The following is a 23,958-nucleotide window of genomic DNA, read 5'->3' as shown; positions in this document are numbered from 1 at the left end:
CATATTACTTGCAAATTCTTCAATGGTGTTTTATTTTACTCCACTAACCATATTTGTGGAACTCAACATTTCTTGGAGCAAATAACAATACAGCTGGGTGCTACAGAGAGAAGGAGGTATACTGGGCGTCCACCCCCGACTATTTTGAATTTGCTGGTACGTCTTCACTTGGCCTATCGCCTCTCATAATATTTCTTTCATCCATAACTATTGGATCAAGATTAGAATTTGATCAATGAAAAAAGATAAACAATTACCAATTCTAATTGAAATGCTATTGTATTTTCTTAAATTATCATTAATTATTAAGTAGAAAAATGGCAAGTTTTTTTGCTTCTTGATTTTGATTGGGAAAACTAATGAGACAGAGATCTTTAATTGCTAGACATCTTCAATAAATGACTCCTAGCTAAAACTCCCAAAACTATTCATAGTTATCAATTATTCATACACATTTATGTTGCGTTTACTTCCCAAATTAGGGAATCGAAATCATTGATGGTGTTTACTTCGCAAAATTGAGTTAGAAATCGGAATCGGAATCGTGGAGTCCACCACAATTTGGAAATGAGCAATGGGAGACTCATTCCCAAGGGAGAGGGTGGGAATGAGTCTCCCATTCCTAGGATTGACCATTTTATCCCTTCCCGAAATTGAAAATACCCAGTTATACTTAATTAATATATTATTATAATTAATAATTAATTAATATATTGATACAATATTAACAGTAATTATTAATAATTATAATTTTTGAATAAATAATCACAATAATTAATATATTATTATAATTAAATAAGTAATTTTATTATTAATAATTAATATATTTTTATAATTATTATTAATATAATTATTATAATTAATTAGTATATTATTATAATAAATTAATTCATAATTTTTAAAATTAATTAACATATTAATACATTATTGAAAATAATTATTAATATTAATAATTTTAGAATAAATAATCACTATATTAAAATATAAAATAATAATTATGACAATAATTTATTAAGTACTCTTCAGTAATTTGTTACAATCTAGCTCATTTCGATTCTGATTGCAGGACAAAGTAATTGCAATCCAGCTCATTTTAATTTCGATTCTTACAGTTCGAGTAAACAATTTATTCTGATTCTCATTACCTATTCTCATTCCAGCGCATTCGCATTTCTATCCATTCCGATTCCAGCTCATTTCGATTCCAATTTAGTAAATGCAACATACTCTACAAAAAATAATTCCAAATTTCATAAGTTTTTCTCTCTTACTTATTTCCGAAGTTATTTTTTTCCTCTTCCTAATGTTTCTCTAATTTTGAATCCCTTAATGATGAGGGGAAAAAGATTACCAAAAGTCAAACTGATTAAAGCTAAATATATAAATATTAGAATCCAAACATTCCGTGCCTAAATTCCGTTGAATATGAAATATATAAAATTAGCCAATTGACAGCATCAAAAAATTTTAAAAAAAAATCAAAATTCATCGCGTAAAAATCTTATTTAACTCCTAATTTCATTACAAAATCGTCCACAAGTTAATTGAAATCAGTATTAGGTGATCAAAGCTCAACCTTTTTTAATAAGGAAAGCTCAAAAGAATTTCATAAGAAATCACTTACCAATGAAAATCGATGCAGGGAAACAATTGAGCTATTTTCGATGATCCCATTGAATTTTTTTCTTTGAGACATTCGGACATGTATCTCCAATCTTTTCTGAATCACAGTTCAGAAAGCGATCATCTTAATCCGATAGATTGCGAGAATTTTTGTAAAATGTTCAAACACCTTCGGGTATTGAACATGGGTTCCGCAGTCCTGGACCAATATCCACCCGGATTAGATAATTTATTCCATTTGAAGTATTTGAAATTGAATATCCCTTCGCTCAAATGTCTTCCTTCACCGCTATGCACCCTTTCAAACCTTCAAACACTAGACATGCCATCTAGCTACGTAGATCAAACACCAGAGGATATTTGGAAGATGCAAAAACTCATGCATCTGAACTTTGGTTCCATCACTGTGCCTGCACCTCCAAAAAATTATTCCAGCTCTCTGAAAAATCTTATTTTCATATCAGCCTTACACCCTAGTAGTTGCACGCCAGATATATTGTGCAGACTACCTAATCTTCAAACTCTTAGAGTGTCTGGAGATTTGAGTTGCTATCACTCTGGGGTTTCCAAAAGCCTTTGCGAACTCCACAAAATTGAATGCTTGAAGTTGGTGAATGAGAGCAAGCTCTCACGGATGGTCCTGTCCGAATACCAATTTCCTCCAAGTCTGATGCAACTGAGCTTATCAAATACTGAGCTAATGGAGGATCCCATGCCAATGCTGGAAAAGCTTCCACGCCTTCAAGTGCTGAAACGAAGCAGAACTCGTATTTAGGAAGAAAGCTGGCCTGCGTTGGCTCTGGTGGCTTTCCGGAACTTAAGATTTTTGCACCTGAAGTCAATGTATTTGGCTAGACGAGTGGACGATGGGGGCAGGAGCAATGCCAAAACTTGAAAGCTTAATTGTCAACCCATGTGCTTACTTGAGAAAGCTTCCAGAAGAGCTGTGGTGCATAAAGAGCTTGCGCAAATTGGATTTACATTGGCCTCAGACAGAGTTGAGACAAAGACTACGGACTTTCGAGGATATGGAGTGGCGGTATGACATCCAGTTATATCCTTACGGAATCTGATAGATTGAATTGGGTGGCTTTTAATCTAATCTGATAACTCATACTTCTGTTACTTGCCTCATTTTATATGCGCCTTTTTTACCATTTTCTCAGTAGATTTGCATCTATTGTAAAACCTTCAAAAGGTGATACAAATGCCAAACTAATTGGGATTGCTTCCAATGTCAAAATTATGTCTCAACATAGACTCAATTTGAGTATCAAAACAGAGTGGGATCGCACATTGCAGCAGAGAAACAAAGTAACAAAGATAGATCATTCTGTATCTATCTAATAATTAGAACTGTAAAAGTTGATTTTCATCTATGATTCTTATTTCCCTTTACTTGTGTAGACAAAATCGGCAAGGGAAATATTGTAATTCAATATTTGCTATAACTGATGCCATGGTTGCAATATTGTCCACAAACATGAATAGTTGTATTCCTTTCTCTATTTTTTGAATTTTTTGGTATGTATGTTTGTGTATGTGTTTTAGTTACTGTTTTATGCTTAGAAGTGCTCCATTTAAGCCCTAGACACATGCAGGTACGGTTTTCTAGTTAAAGAAATATCAATCTTCTAGAAAAACTGCCTCATGCGTGTACATTTCTGCTTCATTTTAGTTGCTGGCTGCACCTTCAATTTCATTAGAGAGGGTACAACTATAAATGGTGATGCATAAATAATCTTAGAATATTGTATCTTATTAACTTATGCATGTAGTGATGTTTTGAATCATATCAGAGAATCATTTATATTTATTAAGACTCAATGTACATGCACTTTGTAGTATCGCCAAGAGATCTGCCAAGCATTAGCTTAGAAATCTACTCTGTCCAAATTCAGAGAAATTAGCCTGGGTCATATTTAAATAAATAAATATAAGGCTGTTCTCATCACATTTGAACTTATTTACAAGCATAACTCTTGATATTTAAATATATATATATATAGCTGTTAAATAGATAATAGGCATAGATCTTCACCTTTGGATGGTTGCAATATTGTCTACAAAGTTGAATAGTTGCACTCCTTTTCTATTTTTTATTTGCTGGTACGGCTTCAATTGGCCTATCTCCTCTCATAATATTTCTTTCATTCATAACTATTGGATAAAGATTAGAATTTGATCAATGAAAAAAAGATAAACAATTACCAATTCTAATTGAAATGCCATTGTATTTTCTTAAATTTCTATTAATTATCAAGTAGAAAAATGGCAAGTTTTTTTTTTGCTTCTTGATTTTGATTGGGAAAACTACTGAGACAGAGATCTTTAATTGCTAGACATCTTCAATAAATGACTCCTGGCTAAAACTCCCAAAAACTATTCATAGATATCAATTATTCATACATATTTACTCAACAAAAAATTATGATACATTCCAAATATCATAATTTTTTTTCCCTCTTACTTATTTCTGAAGTTATTTTCTTCCTGTTTCTAATGTTTCTCTAATTCTTAATCCCTTAATGATGAGGCGAGAAAGATTACGAAAGTCAAACTGATTAAAACTAAATATGTAAATATTAGAATCCAAACGTTCCGTGCCCAAATCCTGTTAAATATGAAATATACAAAATTAACAAGTTGATCATCATGTAAAAATCTTATTTAACTCCTAATTTCATTACAAAATCATTCACAAGTTAATTGATATCAGTATTAGGTGATCAAAGCTCAAGCTTTTTTAATAAGCAAAGCTCAAAAGAATTTCATAAGAAATCACTTACCAATGAAAATCAATGCAGAGAAACAATTGAGCTATTTTCCTAGAGCGTATAACGCTGATGACAATGAGGAGAATCACTTAATTAACGTTTTGAAATAGCAACGTAGTTTAGATCGACAATGCCACTTGCTATATGAAAATGTACATAATCATAATTAATTAGCGAAAAGGACGTTGTAATTATCTGAATTATGTAATTAACGCTTCAACTAATCTACAAGGGCATTGGTCAGAGGCAAATGAAGATGGTTGAATGATTAGTTACGTTAAACAAAAAATAAGTCAAATCTATTAATATAATTTTCCTTTCTTTATACATATTCAATTATAACAAACGATTATTAATTTACTCCTAATGAAAGGATTAGGTTTGTCATTATTGACAATTAAACAAGATTCTCATTTTCTCTCATCGCGTGCATTGCAAGTTGCAACAATCGAAAACTCTGGCCGATGTAATTGTAAGCTAAACTTTTATTATTAAGTAAAACAAACACATGTTAACAAAAAGAACAATAGTTCATCAATTTGGACATTGACAACTAAATAACTATAATTTTTTTTTTTAGAAAAAATCTCTATTTATAAAAACTCTACTAATATAAATTCTCCTTAAATAAGTTCTAATTAAAAAGTTATACTAAACGGAGCTAGGGATGGCAATGGGGAGAGGAGGGGAGGGGACCGATCTCCCCATACCCATCCCCGATATTTTGCGTATGTCCCCGTCCCCGTCCCCGTCAGAATTACTTGAGAGAATCCTCGTCCCCTCCCCGAATAATAACAGGGGATCCCCGAGGGTCCCCGATCCCCGAATAACTAATACATTTTTTTTCAATTTTGAGTTAATCATATTAAAATAAAAAATTCAAATAAAAGTAAAGTTCGAAATATATCTTACATTAATATCTATTACAAAAGTCACATACATTAAATTAGTAAGTAACGCAACATGCAAGGAATACAAACTTCTTTTACAAACTATCATGAACAAATTAATAGTTTAATACAAAATTGTTACAAATAAAATCGAATTTAGATTCAAAATTAACTTTTACAAATAAATTATAATTTTATAATTTAAATTTTATTATTTATTTACTAGTAATTTTAAAAAATTAAAATAAAATTAAAAATTAAAATGGGGAAATGGGTAGGGGATGGGGATTCCACCTCATCCCCGTCTCCTCCCCGAATAAGAAATTGGGTATGAAATTATCCTCATACCCTTCCCGAATGGGGAAAATCCCCGAGGGTACCCGTCCCGTAGGGATTTTTGCCATCCCTAAACAGAGCCATAATGTAATTACAAATTTCCTAACTAAGCTACATTATTATGCACCTTAGCGATTAAAGCAAATACTATTGACTTGAGGAAGCACTTTTTGTGTTTCTTTATTAGTGTGTGCATGTGCCAAAAAAAACTCTTCTTAAAACCAAAAAAAAAAAAAAATCTCTCTTTAAATTAATAAATATTTATTTATCATGATAAATTTTTCATTCAATAATAAATAAATAACTTATCTAAAATAATATTTTTTCTTAGTCCTAACTATATTAGTTTATAAATTCATAGTCCGAAGATGAATAAAATTTTTTTATCCAGGATTTAAAGCGTGGTAATTTTCTTCAAAGATGAATAAAGGCTTCCAATTAATTTTCTTCAAAGTTCCTCTAGTGTTGGAAACCTAGTTCTTCCTCGAAATAGACAAAGTTCACTTGTTCGTTCTTTATTTAATTAACTACTACAATAAGGAAATGAAAGAAAACGATCCTGAAAAGGCATGATTCCTTATAAGATCGCTAATGCTCAAAATAAGTGGCTCATAGAAAGATAATGACCAGTAATGAACAAAACTTAATGGGTTCAATTTCCATCAACTTTTTTGATTGTGTAGATGTGGGATGGAGATTTGTAAAAATAGTGGGGGCTGCAGATGCTAGATGGATTAAAGGAACCTCTTTTGAAAAGCATCGAAAATGAATAAAGTGGGAAAATTAAGATAAGCTTGTTTGGTGGATGCATTTTTTGAATTACACAAAAAAAAAAAAAATTGAATAGTTCTTGGTTTCCACTTTTTTCATAAAGGTAAAGAATGTTAAATTAATGTTCTCTGATGATATTTCTCATCGGATTTTCCTCAAAATAAAATAAATTGTCGGAAAAATAATACCTACTTCCTTAAAATTTAAAAAAAAATTATCATTTACACCCTGAAATTTTAAAACAGTTGCACTAAAATATTTTCTTCAACTATGATACCTCTTGAATGTACTAACTAAAAAATTGACTTTAAAAAATTTTAACCAATACGAATATAATATAAATAATAAAATTTACGTAGTAGGCTAATAACATTAAAGTATATTTAACATTTAAAATAATATTAAAAATTTCAAATTATGATTTTTATTTTAATCTTATATTTGTATTTATTATAGAGATTTTAAATAAACCTTTGGATTAAAAAGATTTTAAAATTAACAAAATGTCTTCCTATTAATAATATTAACATTATTTTTTATAATATTCAAAATAATTTAAACTTTAATTTATTTATTGTAATATTATGTTTCTATTTATTATTAAAATTACTTGAATATGATAAAATATGCATAATAAATTTTAAAAAATAAAAATATTTTCTTGCTTGTCAACAAATTTTTGTTTTCCACGAAAACCAAAATAAAATTATGTCAATATCAATTCTTTAACAGAATTGATAAAATCTGCATCAATTAGTCCTGTAACTAAACCTTTCTAATGTTTAATACTACTATTTCCATGCCCAAAAATTGTAAAATTTTTAATTAGTCCTGTAACTGGGCTTGAGGCAGTTACGCCACTGAAGGCAATTTGATATTAAAATATTTTTTTAATGAAAATTTCTTTAAATTAAAAAAGAAACAATTGATTTAAGCACCATCAATTATGTCATGGTTGTAATTTAATAAGATAGAGGTTGGATACCTGTTCTTTTTAAAAAGCAGGCGTCTTGGACTTTTCTCTAAATGAACGCGTACCCTTTTTTTGAGTTAAAAAATGAGCAATAATGTCATATTTGTGGAATTTAGCCACTTACACAGTTTCTTGGCATTTTCCTTTCAAATTCTTCCATGGTGTTTAATCTTTCAACTATACCTCTGAGTGCTACGGAGAGAAGGAGATATGCTGGAATTCCACCTCCGACTGTTTTGTGAGAGGTTGAAAAGGTTGTTAGCAGGTGAAGAAGGCACGTTGCCACTGCCAGATTCAACAAATTTAACCCCACTTTTTCAAAACCTTCTTACGGAGTCCGAAATTATTGCTACTACTCTTCTGGGAAACTATGAAGCTGACATGGCTCGGCATTTGTTTCAACTCATTAGAGAAAAATTCGATAACCTTAACATACCTTTGCCTTTTTTGCACTTAGAAGAAAGCGATGAAGAAGACGTTGAAACAGCAGATATTTTGCAAATTCTGGAGGACATCAATCACTTTGTCCATGAATCTGAGGAAGCCATTGACGCATTTTTCATCAACATCATGCAGCAGCAAAACCGTGAAAACGAAAGTGAAAGCAGTGCTAATATGGCTCTTCTTGTTGGACTCCACAGTAAAATCATTGATATTAGAAATCGGATGCAACAACTTCCACCCGGCGACAATGGTTTTGATATCAGTGAAAAAAGTAACGAAATCATTCGCCTATTGAATGAGGGACAACCTCGGCTCGATATCAGTGAATTTGAAAGGGGCAGAGAGAAGTTTTTTGATCTATTGATTGAGGGACCATCTGGGCTTGCAGTGGTTGCAATTCTCGACAGCAGTGGCTTCGACAAGACTGTTTTTGCTGCAGATACTTACAACAATAATCATGTCAAGTTCTATTTTGACTGTCTTGCTTGGGTCAGGGTTTCTATAGCCTACGATTTTGGCAAGATATTGGATGACATAATCAAATCTGTGATGCCTCCATCTCGGGTTAGTGTAATTATCGGTGAAGATTATCAATTGAAGAAATCTGTTCTTCGAGATTACCTAACCAACAAGAAGTACTTTATTGTGCTTGATGATGTCTTTGATCACAGTGAGATATGGGATGATCTTGAAGAAGTTCTTCCTGATAATCAGAATGGAAGCAGAGTATTGATATTGGTCACTGATCCAGACCTCCTTGCGTCGCTTGAAATGGAAAATGGAGAGAAGATTCGGGGTGATTCAGTGCTCTTTGGAGGACCATTGATCAGATTAAAGCATGAAGCCTGGCAATTTTTCATCCTACACTATGGAAGTATGCCATTAGAAAATTATGTTCAAGGCGAAGCGATTCCGACAATTTTGAGTCGAATTTGTTCTGTGTTGGAGTTACCTTTTCACTTGAAAATCTGCTGCATCTATTTGTGTGTCTTCCGTCCAGGCATTGAGATATCCACGAGGCAATTATATCATTTGTGGGTAGCTGAAGGTTTCATACCATACAACGGTGAAGAAACTGCCGAACATTACTTGAAAGAACTAATCCATCGCGGCTTCATTAAAGTGAGTAAGAGAAGAGCCGGAGGCACAATTAAAGCGTGTTATGTTCCGAGTTTTGAATGGGCTTCATTGTTTTTGGTGGCAAAGAAGACGGGATTTGTCTGGATGCATGACGTGGAAGAGGAACCACCGGCAAATGTTAAACGGTGCTTCATTGTCAATGATCTGATTGACTTCTTTCCTTTAGAATATTCTGACATGTATCTCCAATCTTTTCTGAATCCCAGTTCAGAAAGCGATCATCTTAATCCGAAAGATTGCGAGAATTTTTTTGAAAGGTTCAAATACCTTCAGGTATTGAACATGGGTTCTGCAGTCCTGGACCAATATCCACCCGGATTAGAAAATTTATATCTTTTGAAGTATTTGAAATTGAATATCCCTTCGCTCAAATGCCTTCCTTCACTGCTATGCACCCTTTTAAATCTTGAAACACTAGAAATGCCATCTAGCTACATAGATCAGTCACCAGAGGATATTTGGATGATGCAAAAACTCATGCATCTAAACTTTGGTTCTATCACTCTGCCCGCACCTCCAAAAAATTATTCTAGCTCTCTGAAAAATCTCATTTTCATATCAGCTTTAAACCCTAGTAGTTGTACTCCTGATATATTGGGCAGACTACCTAGTGTTCAGACTCTTCGGATATCTGGAGATTTGAGTTACTATCAATCTGGGGTTTCCAAAAGCCTTTGCGAACTCCACAAACTTGAATGCTTGAAGCTGGTGAATGAGAGCAAGCCCTCACGAATGGTCCTGTCTGAATACCAGTTTCCTCCAAGTCTGACCCATCTGAGCTTATCAAATACTGAGCTAAAGGAGGATCCCATGCCAACGCTAGAAAAGCTTCCACACCTTCAAGTGCTGAAACTGAAGCAGAACTCGTATTTTGGAAGAAAGCTGGCCTGTGTTGGCTCTGGTGGCTTTCCGGAACTTAAGGTTTTGCACCTGAAATCAATGTATTGGCTAGATGAGTGGACGATGGGGGCAGGAGCAATGCCGAAACTTGAAAGCTTAATTGTCAACCCATGTGCTTACTTGAGAAAGCTTCCAGAAGAGCTGTGGTGCATAGAGAGCTTGCGCAAATTGGACTTACACTGGCCCCAGACACAGTTGAGACAAGGACTACGGACTTTCGAGGATATGGAGTGGCGGTATGATATCCAGTTATATCCTTACGGAATCTGATGGATTGAATTGGGTGAGTTTTAATCTTATCTGATAACTCATATTTTTATATGCATTTTCTTTTTTTTTCCCACTTTTTCAGTAGATTTATGTTTATCGTAAAACCTTCAAGGAGGTCATAAAAGTGCCAAACTAATTGAGATTGCTTCTGATGTCAAAATTATGCCTCAACATAGACTCAGCTTGGGTGGCAAAACAGAGTGGGATAGCCACAAATTACAGCAGAGAAACAAAGAAAGATCTTTTTATATCTATCTAATAAGAACTGTCAAAGCAGATTTTCATTTACGATTCCCATTTCCCTTTACTTATGTAGGAAAAACTGGAGAGGGAAACAACACCAGCCGGACTTTCAATTTCAATTTTAATTGAGCATCGATTCATGAGACAGGGCATTGTTTTGTTTAGCTGATTTCAAGGATTTGCTTTAATATGCCATGGTTGCAATATTGTCTACAAACTTGAATAGTTGCACTCCTTTTTCTATTTCGAATTTGCTGGTATGTATGTAGGGGTGTGTGTGTGTGTCAATACTGTGTTTTGAGTAATGTTTTATGCTTACAAGTACTCCATTTAAGCCCCGGACTTGCATGGTTTGCTAGTTAAAGAAATATCAATCTTCTAGGAAAACTTCCTCATGCGTGTACATTTCTGGCTTCATTTTAGTTGCTGATTGCACGTTCAATTTCGTTCTTAGAATATTCTCTCTCGTTAAAATGATGCATGCACTGATGTTTTGAATCATATCAGAGAATCGTTTGTATTTATTGAGAGTCAACGTACATACACTTTGTAGTATAGCCCAGAGACTAAATTGTTATTCAAACTATAGGCAGCTTACACAAACTTAAATGGCTTTCAAGTAGAAGCAATGGCAGTCCTGGGAATTCAATACAAAACCAGTTAAGTTCAAGTAGCAATATAATTTTAAAAAACTCTCGATAAGATAACAAGTACAAAATTTTTTAAATTTCATTGAAAGTTTTTCATACAATCAATTTAATTGCGGCCGTCTTCCACATGTTTTCATATTTTAAATTTTTGAATCATAATTAACCTCTTTATCAACACCACAAAAAATATCATTTCTAATGCAAACAACTAGGTTATTACTTATCATTGTCTAATAGAGCATATTAGCAGCTATCTTTTAAAAAAAAAATTATTGTCTGATTTTAAGATACTTTCAAGTTTGACCCCCTACCTCAATTGTTAGAGAGGGGGAAAAAAAGAGTAAATAACATGAAAAGAAAGTATATGAAGTCAAAAAAAAAGGTTGGGAATAAGTAATAAACAGATGTAAGGCTGCTTCGATCACATTTGAAGTTAATTACAAATATAGCTCTTGATATTTAAGTAAATAAAAAATAGAATATTAGCTGTTGAATAGATGATAAGCATAGATCTTGACTTTTGAATTTAATTACAAAAATTTTGGTGGATTGGTGAATAGAAGAAATCCATTCGTTCCACCGATTACATTGAGGTTTTTAATGAATCCCAATCTCAGGCAACATGCTAATGCCAACGGTAATGGCAAGATATCAAATGTGGGAGATACAAGACTATTAGCTTCAAGAGAACCAATAATAGAGAGTGACAAATTAGGAATAACTTGCTAAGTTGAGAAAAACGATTGACAAATAAAATGCGGTTCCCAAATAAATTAGTTTTTGACAAGTTTTCATTTAGAAATGCATTTTAATCCAATGATTTATCACATTGTCCCACCAAACTGAACAAAGAAAGAAATATACAGAATAATTACAAGTTTCCTAATTAAGTTATATTATTATGAATTAAAGTAAATATTATTGTAGTAAATTTTTATATCAATGAGCTCCGAAAAAATCGGACGTGGAAAAAACCCTATTTTCGGAGACAATTTTCCTCCGCCGTTTAGGGAGGATAGAACAACAAAAAAGGCACGGTTTCGTGATGAGGAAGTAGCTGGTGAATATCACATGCAGGTTTCGTACAAAGAAACCCTGGTAAACTCTTCGCAAGCAAGGGAGAATGATTATGGAGGCGGAGCAACGGACTGGGATTTTGAGGAAGGAGACGTGATTGAGAGCAACGATGGACCTATGCCATCAATAGCTTTCTCTGCTAGGATCCATGAGAAGTTAAGTGAACCATGGAAGAACTCTGTCGTAGTGAAACTTCTTGGCCGAACAATTGGTTATAGGACTCTCTGCACCAGATTGACTGCAATATGGAAAACAAACATGAGTTTTTCAGTGATTGATCTAGAGAACAACTATTTCTCGATTCGTTTCCGATCAAGTAATGATGCTGTGGATGCGCTAACTAAGGGACCTTGGCTTATTATGGGGCACTACTTAACTGTACAGCCATGGACACCCAATTTCGATTTTACCAAAACGGCTACTGATTTAGTCACCGTATGGATTCGTCTACCAGGGCTTGCTGTCCACCTTCATGATAGAAAAATCCTTCAAAAGCTTGGACAGTTGGTGGGAACGGTGATCAAAATAGATGCAAATACAGCTTCTTCTACACGGGGACGATTTGCTCGAGTTGCAGTTGCAATCTCCTTGGATAAGCCATTAGTATCTCAGTTTGTTCTGGATGGGAAGGTCCAAAAGGTGGAATATGAAGGATTGCCGGTGATATGCTTTACATGTGGAAGGTATGGACATAACAGTAATACTTGCAAGGAAGCTGATGCAGCGAAGGAAGCTGAAAATCCCCCCCAGCCTACTATGCACCGTCAGGAAGATCATGCCCATCAGGAGGTTGCATGTCATGATGCTAACATGGTGGATCCTTTTGGCCCGTGGATGATTGCTACGAGAAAGGGCAGACGAACGAACAAAGGTATGGAGAACAACAATGAGTCATATCGGAACCGAGAGCTTTTTAGGGCGAGCACCTCCAGATTTCACGTTCTGGCTCAGGCCTTAGATGAGCGTGGGGACCATGCACCTGCAGTGGCTAAGGATATCCCCTCCACGTCACGTCAACCTCCCATGCATACTCTGAATCCTACTTTTACCTCTCAGCAAGAAACCATGATAAGGACTGGAATACGGCGTAAGCCTCGTAACAAGGCTGTGTTGACAAAATCACAAGGAACAAACCTGACCACCTCAATGAATCCAAATCATACCCCTTTCCAGTCGAGTGTTTTTCTCACAAGCGAAAAGGATGCAGACTACACACCCCATGCAAACCGTAACCCTAGCTCTCTTGTAACTCCACAGTTTGAACCTACTCTCCAACAAGCCTCCCACCTTGCTACCACCTTGGATCCAAAGAAGCACACGGTGGTCTTTTGTTCATCTCAAACATTCCCTTCGGGGGAAGTAAGGGATGCGGTCAGTGAACATAGAACTCGGCAGTGACCAGACCCCCAGCATACTTCTGACCCACCGGACGCTCGAAACAAAGCACGTGTTAATGCAGCTGTGGATAGTCATACACGTCTTGAACAGCCTATGGGTGGAACAGAGGAGGCTGGAATGTCAGAGGAGGAAGAATCGATGATTCAAGAAATGCCTATGGCGTTGATAGCTGATATTAATGGTCCGCCAAGCTAAGGCTTCTCGGTACGCTCCTGAAATTTTTTATGACAATTAGCATCATGTATTGGAATGCTCAAGGGGCGGCCTCGACTAGTTTTCGTTGTTCTTTTAAGACTATTGTTAAAAATTATAATCCCTCGTTGGTGGTATTGATGGAACCCCGTATTAGTGGGAATAAAGCAAATGATTTCATCAAGAAGAGTGGTTTTGAAAACTCACATCGTGTAGAGGCTGTAGGTTTCTCTAGAGGTATTTGGTTGCTCTGGCAAAGTGTTATAGAGGTGGAGGTTCTGCTAAACCACAAGCAATTTATTCACTTTAAGATAAGCAGAAACAAAGTTTTTATGTCTTGGGTGACGGGTGTTTATACTAGCCCAAACCCTATGCTGCGGAGACATTTATGGAATCATATGGAGAGCCTTGCTCTCTCAGTCCAAGGACCTTGGCTGATTGGTGGAGACTTCAATTCTATATTGTACGCTTCTGAAAAACAAGGAGGAGCTGCAGGTCGGTCAGGAGTGTGTGGCTTGTTTCGGAAGTGGTTTGACGACCACCAAATTTTTTATTTAAAGTTTAAAGGCCCTCGGTTTACATGGGCTCGTGGTTTACTTTTCAAAAGGCTAGACAGAGCCTTATGCAATAATGAGTGGTTATTAAAATTTACAGATAACTCAGTCCTGCATCTCCCGAAAGTTGCCTCAGATCACAGACCAGTGCTAGTTCGCTTTGAGAGAGTTATACGGGGACAACATGGTAATCGGCCTTTTCGGTTTTTAGCTTCTTGGTTAGCTAATGATCATTTTAATAATTTTGTTAAGCAGACATGGGATCCTCAAGCCTCTTATAGTGATGCAGCATCTACCTTCGTCAAGGAGGTTCAAGTGTGGAATCGAGAGGTTTTTGGAAATATATTTCAGCGAAAACGTATCTTAATGGCTCGGATTAACGGGATTCAAGCAGCATTGGAGAAATATAGCTCGAGGGGGTTAATGCGTCTCGAGGCCCGGTTGCGGAAAGATTTGGAGATGGTGATGGGGCAGGAAGAGATTCTTTGGTGGCAAAAATCAAGAAAGGATTGGATTATGCATGGGGACAGAAATACTAAGTTCTTTCACCAGAAAACTATTGTCCGCAGGAGGCGGAATAGAATTGAAGCCATACAAGACAATTCGGGTAATTGGTTGTATAATGCGGAAGAAATCCGAAAGCATGCAATGGGACATTTTTCAACCTTATTTAAGAGTGAGGCTGCAAGTCATCAAGCCTACCTTGTTCCGAATTATTTCCCAACTCCGGAAGCTTTTGACATCGATTGTGTTGACAGCCTAGTGTTGGAAGCAGAAATCAAGAGTGTCGTTTTTAGTATGAAACCGCTAAAGGCCCCAGGTACGGATGGATTGCATGCTATTTTTTATCAGTCACAATGGGCAATGGTTGGGCCTTCTTTCTGTAAGTTGATTACTGACGTTTTTAAATCTAGTAAGATCTCTAAAGATGTCAATACTACTCTTCTAGTCTTGATCCCTAAAGTGGAGCATCCTACTAGCTTAAAAATGTTCAGACCTATCAGTTTATGCACAGTTGCCTATAAAACTGTCACTAAGATAATTGTTAACCGCCTGCAAGCTGTGCTGACTGAAATTATAGGACCCCAGCAGATGAGTTTTGTCCCTGGCCGGCACATCATAGATAATATTGTTGTTGCCCAAGAAGTGATTCACTCTATGCGACGGAAGACGGGTAAGCGAGGGTTTATGGCTATCAAGGTCGATCTAGAGAAGGCGTATGATCGGTTAAATTGGTCTTTTATATTCGAAACTCTTCAGCTAGCTGGCATTCCGATCCATTTATCTAGGCTCATCATGGAATGTGTTACTACAACTACAATGAGTATTTTGTGGAATGGAGAGGTCACAGAGACTTTTTCTCCGGAGAGAGGAATTCGATAGGGAGATCCCCTGTCCCCTTATATTTTTGTGTTGTGTATTGAGCGCTTGAGTCATGGTATTGCCCAAGCTGTGAGGGAAGGGAACTGGAAACCAATCCGTTTGACTAAACGAGGAACGCCCTTAACACATTTATTTTTTGTTGATGATTTACTCTTATTTGCAGAAGCTTCATTAGATCAAGCCTATATCATTGATGCGGTCCTGGAGAATTATTGCCGAAGCTCTGAAGCAAAGGTTAATAAATCGAAAACCAAAGTCTTTTTCTCTAAGAATGTGCCAAATAGAGATGCTCAGCTTATTGGTGACGCTTTGGGATTTTCGGTTACTAAGGATTTGGGCTGTTACCTTGGCATGCCTTTAATCCATTCACGGGTGAATAAAGCTACATATCAATCCATTTTGGACAAAGTGGACATGCGGCTCACTGGATGGAATGCGGCACATTTAACTTTTGCTGGAAGGGTGACGATGGCTCATTCGGTGGTTCAAGCAATGCCCATTTATGCAATGCAAACGACTTTACTTCCCTCCCCAGTGCGGCAGAAAATTGATACGGCATGTCGCCGGTTTATTTGGGATGGGAAATCGAAGAGGCACAAGCTGAGTATGGTGAGCTGGGACAGAATTTGCATGCCCAAGAATCATGGGGGCCTGGGATTTAAGAAGCTAGTTGAGATGAACCATGCGCTGCTGATGAAGCTATCTTGGGAAGTAGTCTCGAACTCGGAAAAATTATGGGTGAAGGTGGTGTGTTCCAAATATGGGTTGGATCCTGACAATCTGCCACTCTCTCTCCCGGATAAACCAGGGTCACGTATTTGGATGGCCATTAGAAAAACATGGGAGGACACCATGAATGGAGCCCACTGGTCAGTTTGTGATAGTGTGAAAACTCGGTTCTGGCTTGACTGCTGGGTAATGAAGAAGGAACCACTGGTAACTCTTGCCCTCCAGCCGATCCCGCAAGTGATTATTAACGCTTCTGTGAGTGAGTTTGTAAGCGATCATGGAGGCTGGCAATGGCTAAAATTTGAGCACTTGTTGCCTAACTATATCCTCATGCAAATTGCGTCAATGATGCCTCCCGAGGTTCAGCGAGGCGCAGATAAAATCTATTGGAGCTTTGATCCCAAAGGAGTTTTTTCTGTACAGTCTGCATACGAATCCATCTGTCATCAGAATCTTGCAACCAAAGATGAAACATGGAGCCTAGCACGGACGTGGAAAGGACCCCAGTCTATCCGCCTCTTTCTTTGGCAGATTATGCATGGTGTTGTGCAAATTTTAATGTACTCGCAAGCGCACGAATCTATTGTAGTATAGACTAATGGTGACGAGTGTCGATCCCACGAGGAGGTGGATTTTAATTATATATAGAATTAATTTTGTAAATGGGTAGTTGGATTTATGGGGGAAATGATTTGGAATATGCTAATACTTAAATTAAAATGGCGAGAATAAATTCTAAAATTGGAATTGCAATGGAGAGAATAAATTGAAGAGAAAATCTATTAAATTGACGTACTTGGGTATCTGGATCCGTATCAACATGCATCATGGGCTAAATAATCCGTATTAATGCCAATTAAATCATAAGGGGGGAATCCACACCTCATGAACCACGCTCTAATCAATATGGTGCTAAGGGCTTATCGTGCCAAATAATAATAACCTTGTACTAGGGGGCCGGTGAAACCAAGGCGGTACTAGACAAGAATATTATTATTTGTCGACGAGAAGTCAAAACATCCACAAAAACTAGAGGGGAAGAGAAAATAAATTTACCAAATTAAGCCCATGACACATGTTGAGACTTCACCTTCAACCCAAGCTTGAACGGAAATTAGCTACTCATAATTGAACTAGGGGCAAAATGGAAATTTATTAAAATATGAAGAAAATACAAGATGGAGAGGGAATTACAAAAAATGGATCCCAAAAATGGATTCAGAGATATCAAATTAGGGGGGGGAGGCCCCCTTTTTATAGATACATGGAGTAAATCATGGCCATCGGATTAAAAATAGTTTGGACGCTCAGGATTGCGCCACGTCATCAGTCAACAGTCCACGGTTTGACCACGCGGATGAACAGTAACACGGTTTGACCCGACTTTGAACAGTAACGCGGTTTGGTTGAAAATAATCCTGTGTGATGCATGCACCGTACGCGAGATTTTTCGTCCACTGATATGCTGCCACGTCACCATCAACAGTACATAAGAATTTTAGTCCAACAGGATCGTGACACCTCATCAGTCAATGCCACATCATCGGTCAATGCCACGTCATCATCCGTCTATGTGAACAGTGTCGTGAACAGTAACGTATACAGTATCGTACACGTGAATAGTACCGTACATGTGAATAGTGCCATTTTTCCTTTTATGCTCCTCCTAAGGTTTTCGACCGTCCTGAGTTCAAAAGTGATATCCGTTTTGCCGTCTGATCTCTCCTTTATTGTGAAATGACTATAATGCCCCTAAAATACATAAATTACTTAATTAAAATAAAACACACGTAATTAAATCATAAGAATGTTAAATACATAAAAGTAAGGGTTGTTAGTAAGACTTGAAATGTAAAATGACGGTTTTCTCCTTTATAAATATGCATTTTCTAACACTCAACACACCCCCCAACCAGCTTATTGCTAGTCCCTAGCAAATAAAGCGAAAACAAAATTCAAATTCAAAATAATTTTTTTTTTGTTTTAATAGAAACACTCGTATTTATTCCATCAGATTAATGATAGCAATCAAATAAAAGTATAAGCATTATCTCCAGTCTAAAGCAACATCACACCCACATCAACCATCCACATGAATTAGCCCAGTAGACTTTATTTTAGCTACTCTCAAGAATGACATGTCAAACCCCAAAATCTCACTGGAAGTAGTGACATTCTCACAAATAAATTAATCCCAATAAAAATAGTCACTCCAATGAATGGTAATTGAGAGAGAAAATAATAAAGAAGTGATATCACATGCTCTCACCAAGATGAAATAAATATGCCCTCAGCTTAGAAATAATACGATCTCAAGTCAAATAAAATGTTAGTCAACCCACTTTATTTATCTTTTTTTTTTTTAATTATGCATCACTACATCTTTTTAGCCCATATAACTAGCTTCTACTTCAAACTATAGTTCCCTAAAATCAAGAAGGACTTTTATTAGGACGAAACGTAGGTTAGGGACATGGCTAACAAAGAAGGAAAATAAGGAAAACAAAGTGTATGTTTGAGAAAAATGCAGAGAATTTTTTTTTTTTTTTTTTTGGAAGTTGCAAGGTGGATTTCACCTATTTTTATTCTTTTGAAACAACAACTTTTGTTTTTGTTTTTGTTTTTTTTGTTTTTTTTTTTTTTGCTTTTATTTGGCATAACTTCACTGAACAAAATAATTATTTACATTTTCTCAAACATACATAGGTGATGGAACTTATAAGATATCAGGTAATACTCCAAATCGGAGTGGGTCAAGATGATAAGTTGACAAAGAAAATGTTTTTTTTTTTTTAAAGGCTCAAAAGGGTTAACTATGGATATTAAATAAAAGGGATGGCTTGAAAGGCTCAAACGGATCAAAGATGGCCTCTCCATCGTCTTTTAGGGCTCTAAATAATTTTCCATATCTACTAGTTAGATGGGCCTCCAAATGTAGCAACACACTCTTTTTTTCTTTTTTTTTCTTTTTTTTTACCATTTTTTTTAAAGGGTTAACTCAAAAGAAATGTAGAGATCGTGTATAAAATAATAAACTACTAAGCTGTATAGAGAATGGGCAAAAGGGTTACTCTCCAAGAAAATGATAGGCTCAAAAACTCACTTGGTACTTATTATGACATGTTCATTCCTTCAAGCAACTCATATATGTCTCTGACATCAACATGTAGAGTAGCAAACATAATGTAACATCACTTAAGACCAAAGATAATACAAATACTAAAATTTAAAATTAATCATGTCACCCAATGTTAAAACAAATCACACAAATTTTTTTTTTTTTAAACAACATTCTACCCCCCAACCTATTCTAAACATGAAAGGAAAATATGCATGCAGAAATGTGAAAATGATGCATAAAAACTAATTAGAAAAGTTACACGTAAAATGATAGAAAATGAAAATAATTTATTATTATTATTTTTTTAAAGAAGATGCGTTTCTAGAGGAACTACACTCCATATTCAGCCATCTTCGACTCAAAAGTTGGAAAATGTATATTGATAGAGGAGAAATTAAAAAGAAGAAAAATAAACATAAACATATAATAAAGAAAAAGAAAATGTCTGAAATTTTTTTTTTTAGTTTTTTTATTTTTTATTTTTTATTTTTTTATTTTTATTTTTACGATGAAGATGCGTTTCTAGAGTCACTACACTCCATATTCAGCCATCTTCAACACAAAAAGTTAGCAACAGTTAGTTTCTACAACAAAAATTAGTAAAAACTTAACCAAAATTCCACAATTGTCAACTATTCCCTCCCCCCAACCAGAACGAAACATTGTCCTCAATGTTTGAAAGGAAAGAAGTAGAGTTTAGAAGACATCACCTGGGTGGTGCAACACAGAAGAAAATATTTATAGGCGGAGAGTTAAATCTAATTTGTACTTCTTACTGCTGCTACTGTTACCATCATTATTTGGACGCTCCAACACGAAGGTCCAGGGGTCTGGCTCCGGTCTATAAGCTTGTAACAGATCAAGTAGCTCATTAGCAATGTGAGCACAAATAAAAAGTTTTTTCACATTAGCGGGAATGAAATAGTTTTTTATTGCATGGTTAAGAAATGCGATAAAGCCATCATAAAAGTTATTGACATTTAACAAACCGATGGGTTTCTGGTGAATGTGTAGATGGGCCCAAGATGCTAGTGTCATAAGTGCCTCTAGTGTTGCAAGATCTCCTGGAAGGAAAATAAAAGCATCAGCATAATTAAGCATTTCAGTTATTCTTTCTTGCATACCTAAGACGACTAACTCTTCTCCAGTTGATGAGTCAGACGAACTGCCCAATGGTTTTAGGACTCTTGGGATGATGCCTAACACTTGACTTCCTCTGATAAAAGCTGCTTCTGAGACCATTTTTGATAACCCTCGATTACCTCCTCCATTCACCAAGTGTAATTTTCTCTCTGCTATACGTCGACCAAGATCTATGGCTGCCTCAACGAACTCTTTATGTTTGCCATAGGTAAATCCAGAAAGCACACAAATGTTCTTGAATTGTCTATTGGGAGTAGCTGCCATTGGAATATTTCTCAAAAACAATTTGTGAGTGTTTGACAAAAGAAATCACATTTAAGAGTCTTGGTGATAGTGGGTCACAGCTGTGAATGAGGTAACATGTTAGTGTCAAATAACGCATGAAGCACATGGCTCGCGAGTCAAAAAGAAAACAGTAAAAAGGAAAAAGCAAACAGTAATAAAATTATTAAAGACAATAATGCAAACAATAAAACAACAGTGAAATGAAATAAAATAACAGTAAAGTAAAAGGATATTTACACGTAGTTGCGACTGTGGCTCACATCTTCCTCTGGTTTTACGTCCAGAAACGGCTTGAACGCCCTCTATGGGTCGAGGATAGGCTTCCCATCCAGTTTTCTTATAAACAGGCAAACAGGGTCGTTTATAGTCAGATTCCCGAGACTATATCGTGCATGCTCTTTCTGGAATAATGGCCATAACTGGAGAATCGCTCCTTGCACATATCCACTGGGATGCGTTTCAAGAGACAAAAGGATATCATCCAATGACTCCTTATTCAAGCCATCCCTAATGAATTGAATCTTATCTTCCCTGTTATCAGACATCATTCCTAAAGAACATGGGTTTTTATTGCAACTCATTATGGCACACTTATGACAAGCAACAGAAATTCTTCGAGCTCGTCGTTTTCTTGCATAATTTCCTTTACCACAACCAGGCATGTATGCAATAAATTTTGGAGGTAACTCACCTGCCGATCGTACTTTAGCCTCGATTAACCAACGGATGTCAGCAGGTATGTTATTTCTCATGAGTAATCGCATGCGTTCGGACCGAGCTTTATAGATCGTAAGGAGGGCATTCTGAGGAAGTGAAGGGAATCGCTTGTGAAGCTTCGTTAGAATCTCGTTTCTGTCCATACCTTCGCCTCAGAATATCAGTTATTATGGGAAACTGAAGTAACCGACTTGATTGTCACGGAGTACCGTTATCCGCCACTTCACCGGGGTAACAAACTAAAGCACACAAACAGAAAAACAAATTAAAACACACAAAGAAAATTAAAATCGTCCTCTTATTGAATTTACCTCAAGCTCCAACTGGATGTCGTAAACACTTCTCTCAATGTCTCTGAGTTGGCTTTCTAAACCCTCAACATAGGCTACTAACTCTGGTGGTTGTAGAGCCCAAATGCGTTGTGTTTTACAAAATTGAATCTGCCTTTTGAGATGAGTTTTGACACGTTGAAGTGGTTTAAGAATGTTCAGGAGGAACGGCCTAAGTATGAGACTCATGATTAACAATGATAAGAGAAAACTTAATGGTAAAATAAACACACTTATGCAAAAACAATTTCAATTAGCAAAAGAATAATATAAAGAAAGAAAACAAAATCAAATCAACGAAAAGAAAGAAAAAAAAAATCAATTCAAATCTGGTGGGTCACTCAAATTTATTTCGGTGTCTTCTCCACGTGGTTGGTATTCTAGATATGGCTTTAATCTTTGACCATTAACTTTAAACGTGACACCGTTCTTTGGGTCCTTAATTTCAATTGCCCCATGTGGAAAAACAGTATGAACAATAAAGGGACCAGACCAACGAGAGCGTAACTTACCTGGGAATAGGTGCAAGCGAGAATTGAATAAAAGCACTTTCTGACCTGGAGTGAACGATTTTCTCATAACGTGCTTGTCATGGAAGACTTTCATTCGTTGCTTGTAAATCTTGGCATTTTCGTATGCATCATTGCGAATTTCTTCAAGTTCTGCCAGTTGTAATCTTCTTTCTGAGTTGGCTTGCTGCATGTCAAAATTGAATTTCTTGATGGCCCAATACGCACGATGCTCGAGTTCCACAGGTAGGTGGCAAGCTTTTCCATACACTAGCCTGTAGGGTGACATCCCAATCGGGGTCTTGAAAGCCGTTCTATATGCCCATAATGCATCATCAAGTCTTAATGACCAATCTTTCCTGTCTGGCCTCACCGTTTTTTCTAATATGTGCTTTATTTCTCGATTGGATATCTCAACTTGGCCACTGGTTTGCGGATGATATGGAGTTGCCACTTTGTGTGTGATTGAATACTTTGTCAAAAGTGCTTTGAATGCTTTGTTACAAAAGTGGGCACCACCATCACTGATTATTGCTCGAGGGAATCCAAAGCGTGAAACAATGTTGCTTTTCAAAAATGCTATCACCACCTTGTGATCATTGGTCCTACATGGAATTGCTTCTACCCATTTTGAGACGTACTCAACACCAACCAATATGTATTGATGGCCAAAAGAAGGGGGAAAGGGTCCCATGAAGTCGATACCCCATACGTCAAAAATCTCAACCACTAAAATTGGATTTAGTGGCATCATGTTCCTTCGTGTAATGCTCCCCATTCGTTGACACCTATCACATGAAGAACAAAAAGTGTAAGCGTCTCGAAATAGTGTTGGCCAATAGAAACCACATTGTAAAACTTTAGTCGCTGTTTTCTTAGCACTGAAATGGCCTCCACAAGCTTGTTCATGGCAGAATGAAAGGATATTCTGAATTTCATTTTCTGGGACACATCGTCTAACAATTTGGTCTGCACAATACTTGAACAAATACGGGTCATCCCAAAAGAAATTCTTTATTTCCGCAAAGAATTTGATCTTGTCTTGCTTAGTCCAATGCTCTGGAAGTTTACCTGTAACAAGATAATTAACTATATCAGCATACCAAGGTAATACTTCCACACTCATTAATTGTTCATCTGAAAATGACTCATTTAATGGTAATTGTTCTATAATTGTGTCAAAATGGAGACGAGAGAGGTGGTCCGCCACAACATTCTCTGTGCCTTTCTTATCTTTGAATTCCAAGTCAAATTCCTGCAAAAGTAATACCCAACGAATTAGTCTAGCTTTTGCATCTTTCTTTGTGAGAAGATATTTAAGAGCAGCATGATCTGTGAATATAATTATTTTACAACCAATGAGATAAGATCGAAATTTTTCTAATGCAAACACTACTGCTAGCATTTCTTTTTCAATAGTTGAATAGTTCAACTGTGCATTATTCAATGTCATACTAGCATAGTAAATAACGTGGGGAATTCGATCAACTCTTTGTCCTAATAC

At 36.1% G+C, this 23,958-nt stretch overlaps 3 protein-coding genes across 3 annotated transcripts in view; all 3 read left to right on the top strand.

Moving 5' to 3' along the window:
• LOC102607619 (disease resistance RPP8-like protein 3) overlaps positions 1-10,417 on the top strand; it is a 119,232-nt gene extending 108,815 nt beyond the window's left edge. Inside the window, exon 3 of the mRNA XM_052442334.1 lies at positions 10,240-10,417. The gene's annotated coding sequence lies outside the window, so the exon portion shown is untranslated. The remainder of the gene's footprint in view (positions 1-10,239) is intronic.
• The window catches only part of LOC102607121 (multiple organellar RNA editing factor 1, mitochondrial-like), a 74,946-nt gene that overhangs the window by 40,447 nt on the left and 10,541 nt on the right, over positions 1-23,958 (top strand). The gene's annotated exons all lie outside the window — the stretch shown is intronic.
• Positions 7,391-10,770, top strand: LOC127902640 (probable disease resistance RPP8-like protein 2). Its single transcript, XM_052442341.1, has 2 exons — positions 7,391-10,137; positions 10,441-10,770. Exon 1 carries the CDS (start codon positions 7,581-7,583, stop codon positions 10,122-10,124), a length of 2,544 nt encoding a protein of 847 aa, XP_052298301.1. The 5' UTR covers positions 7,391-7,580; the 3' UTR covers positions 10,125-10,137; positions 10,441-10,770.

The sequence above is a fragment of the Citrus sinensis genome, chromosome 5 (assembly GCF_022201045.2).
Source record: "Citrus sinensis cultivar Valencia sweet orange chromosome 5, DVS_A1.0, whole genome shotgun sequence".
Lineage (NCBI taxonomy): Eukaryota > Viridiplantae > Streptophyta > Magnoliopsida > Sapindales > Rutaceae > Citrus > Citrus sinensis.
Note: the sequence above shows the minus strand (reverse complement) of the source record. Positions and strands in the feature narration are given on the sequence as shown.

Bases quoted from the DNA above. Each gene is read 5' to 3' on its own strand.
- LOC127902640 (XM_052442341.1), top strand. From the start codon at position 7,581: ATGCTGGAATTCCACCTCCGACTGTTTTGTGAGAGGTTGAAAAGGTTG.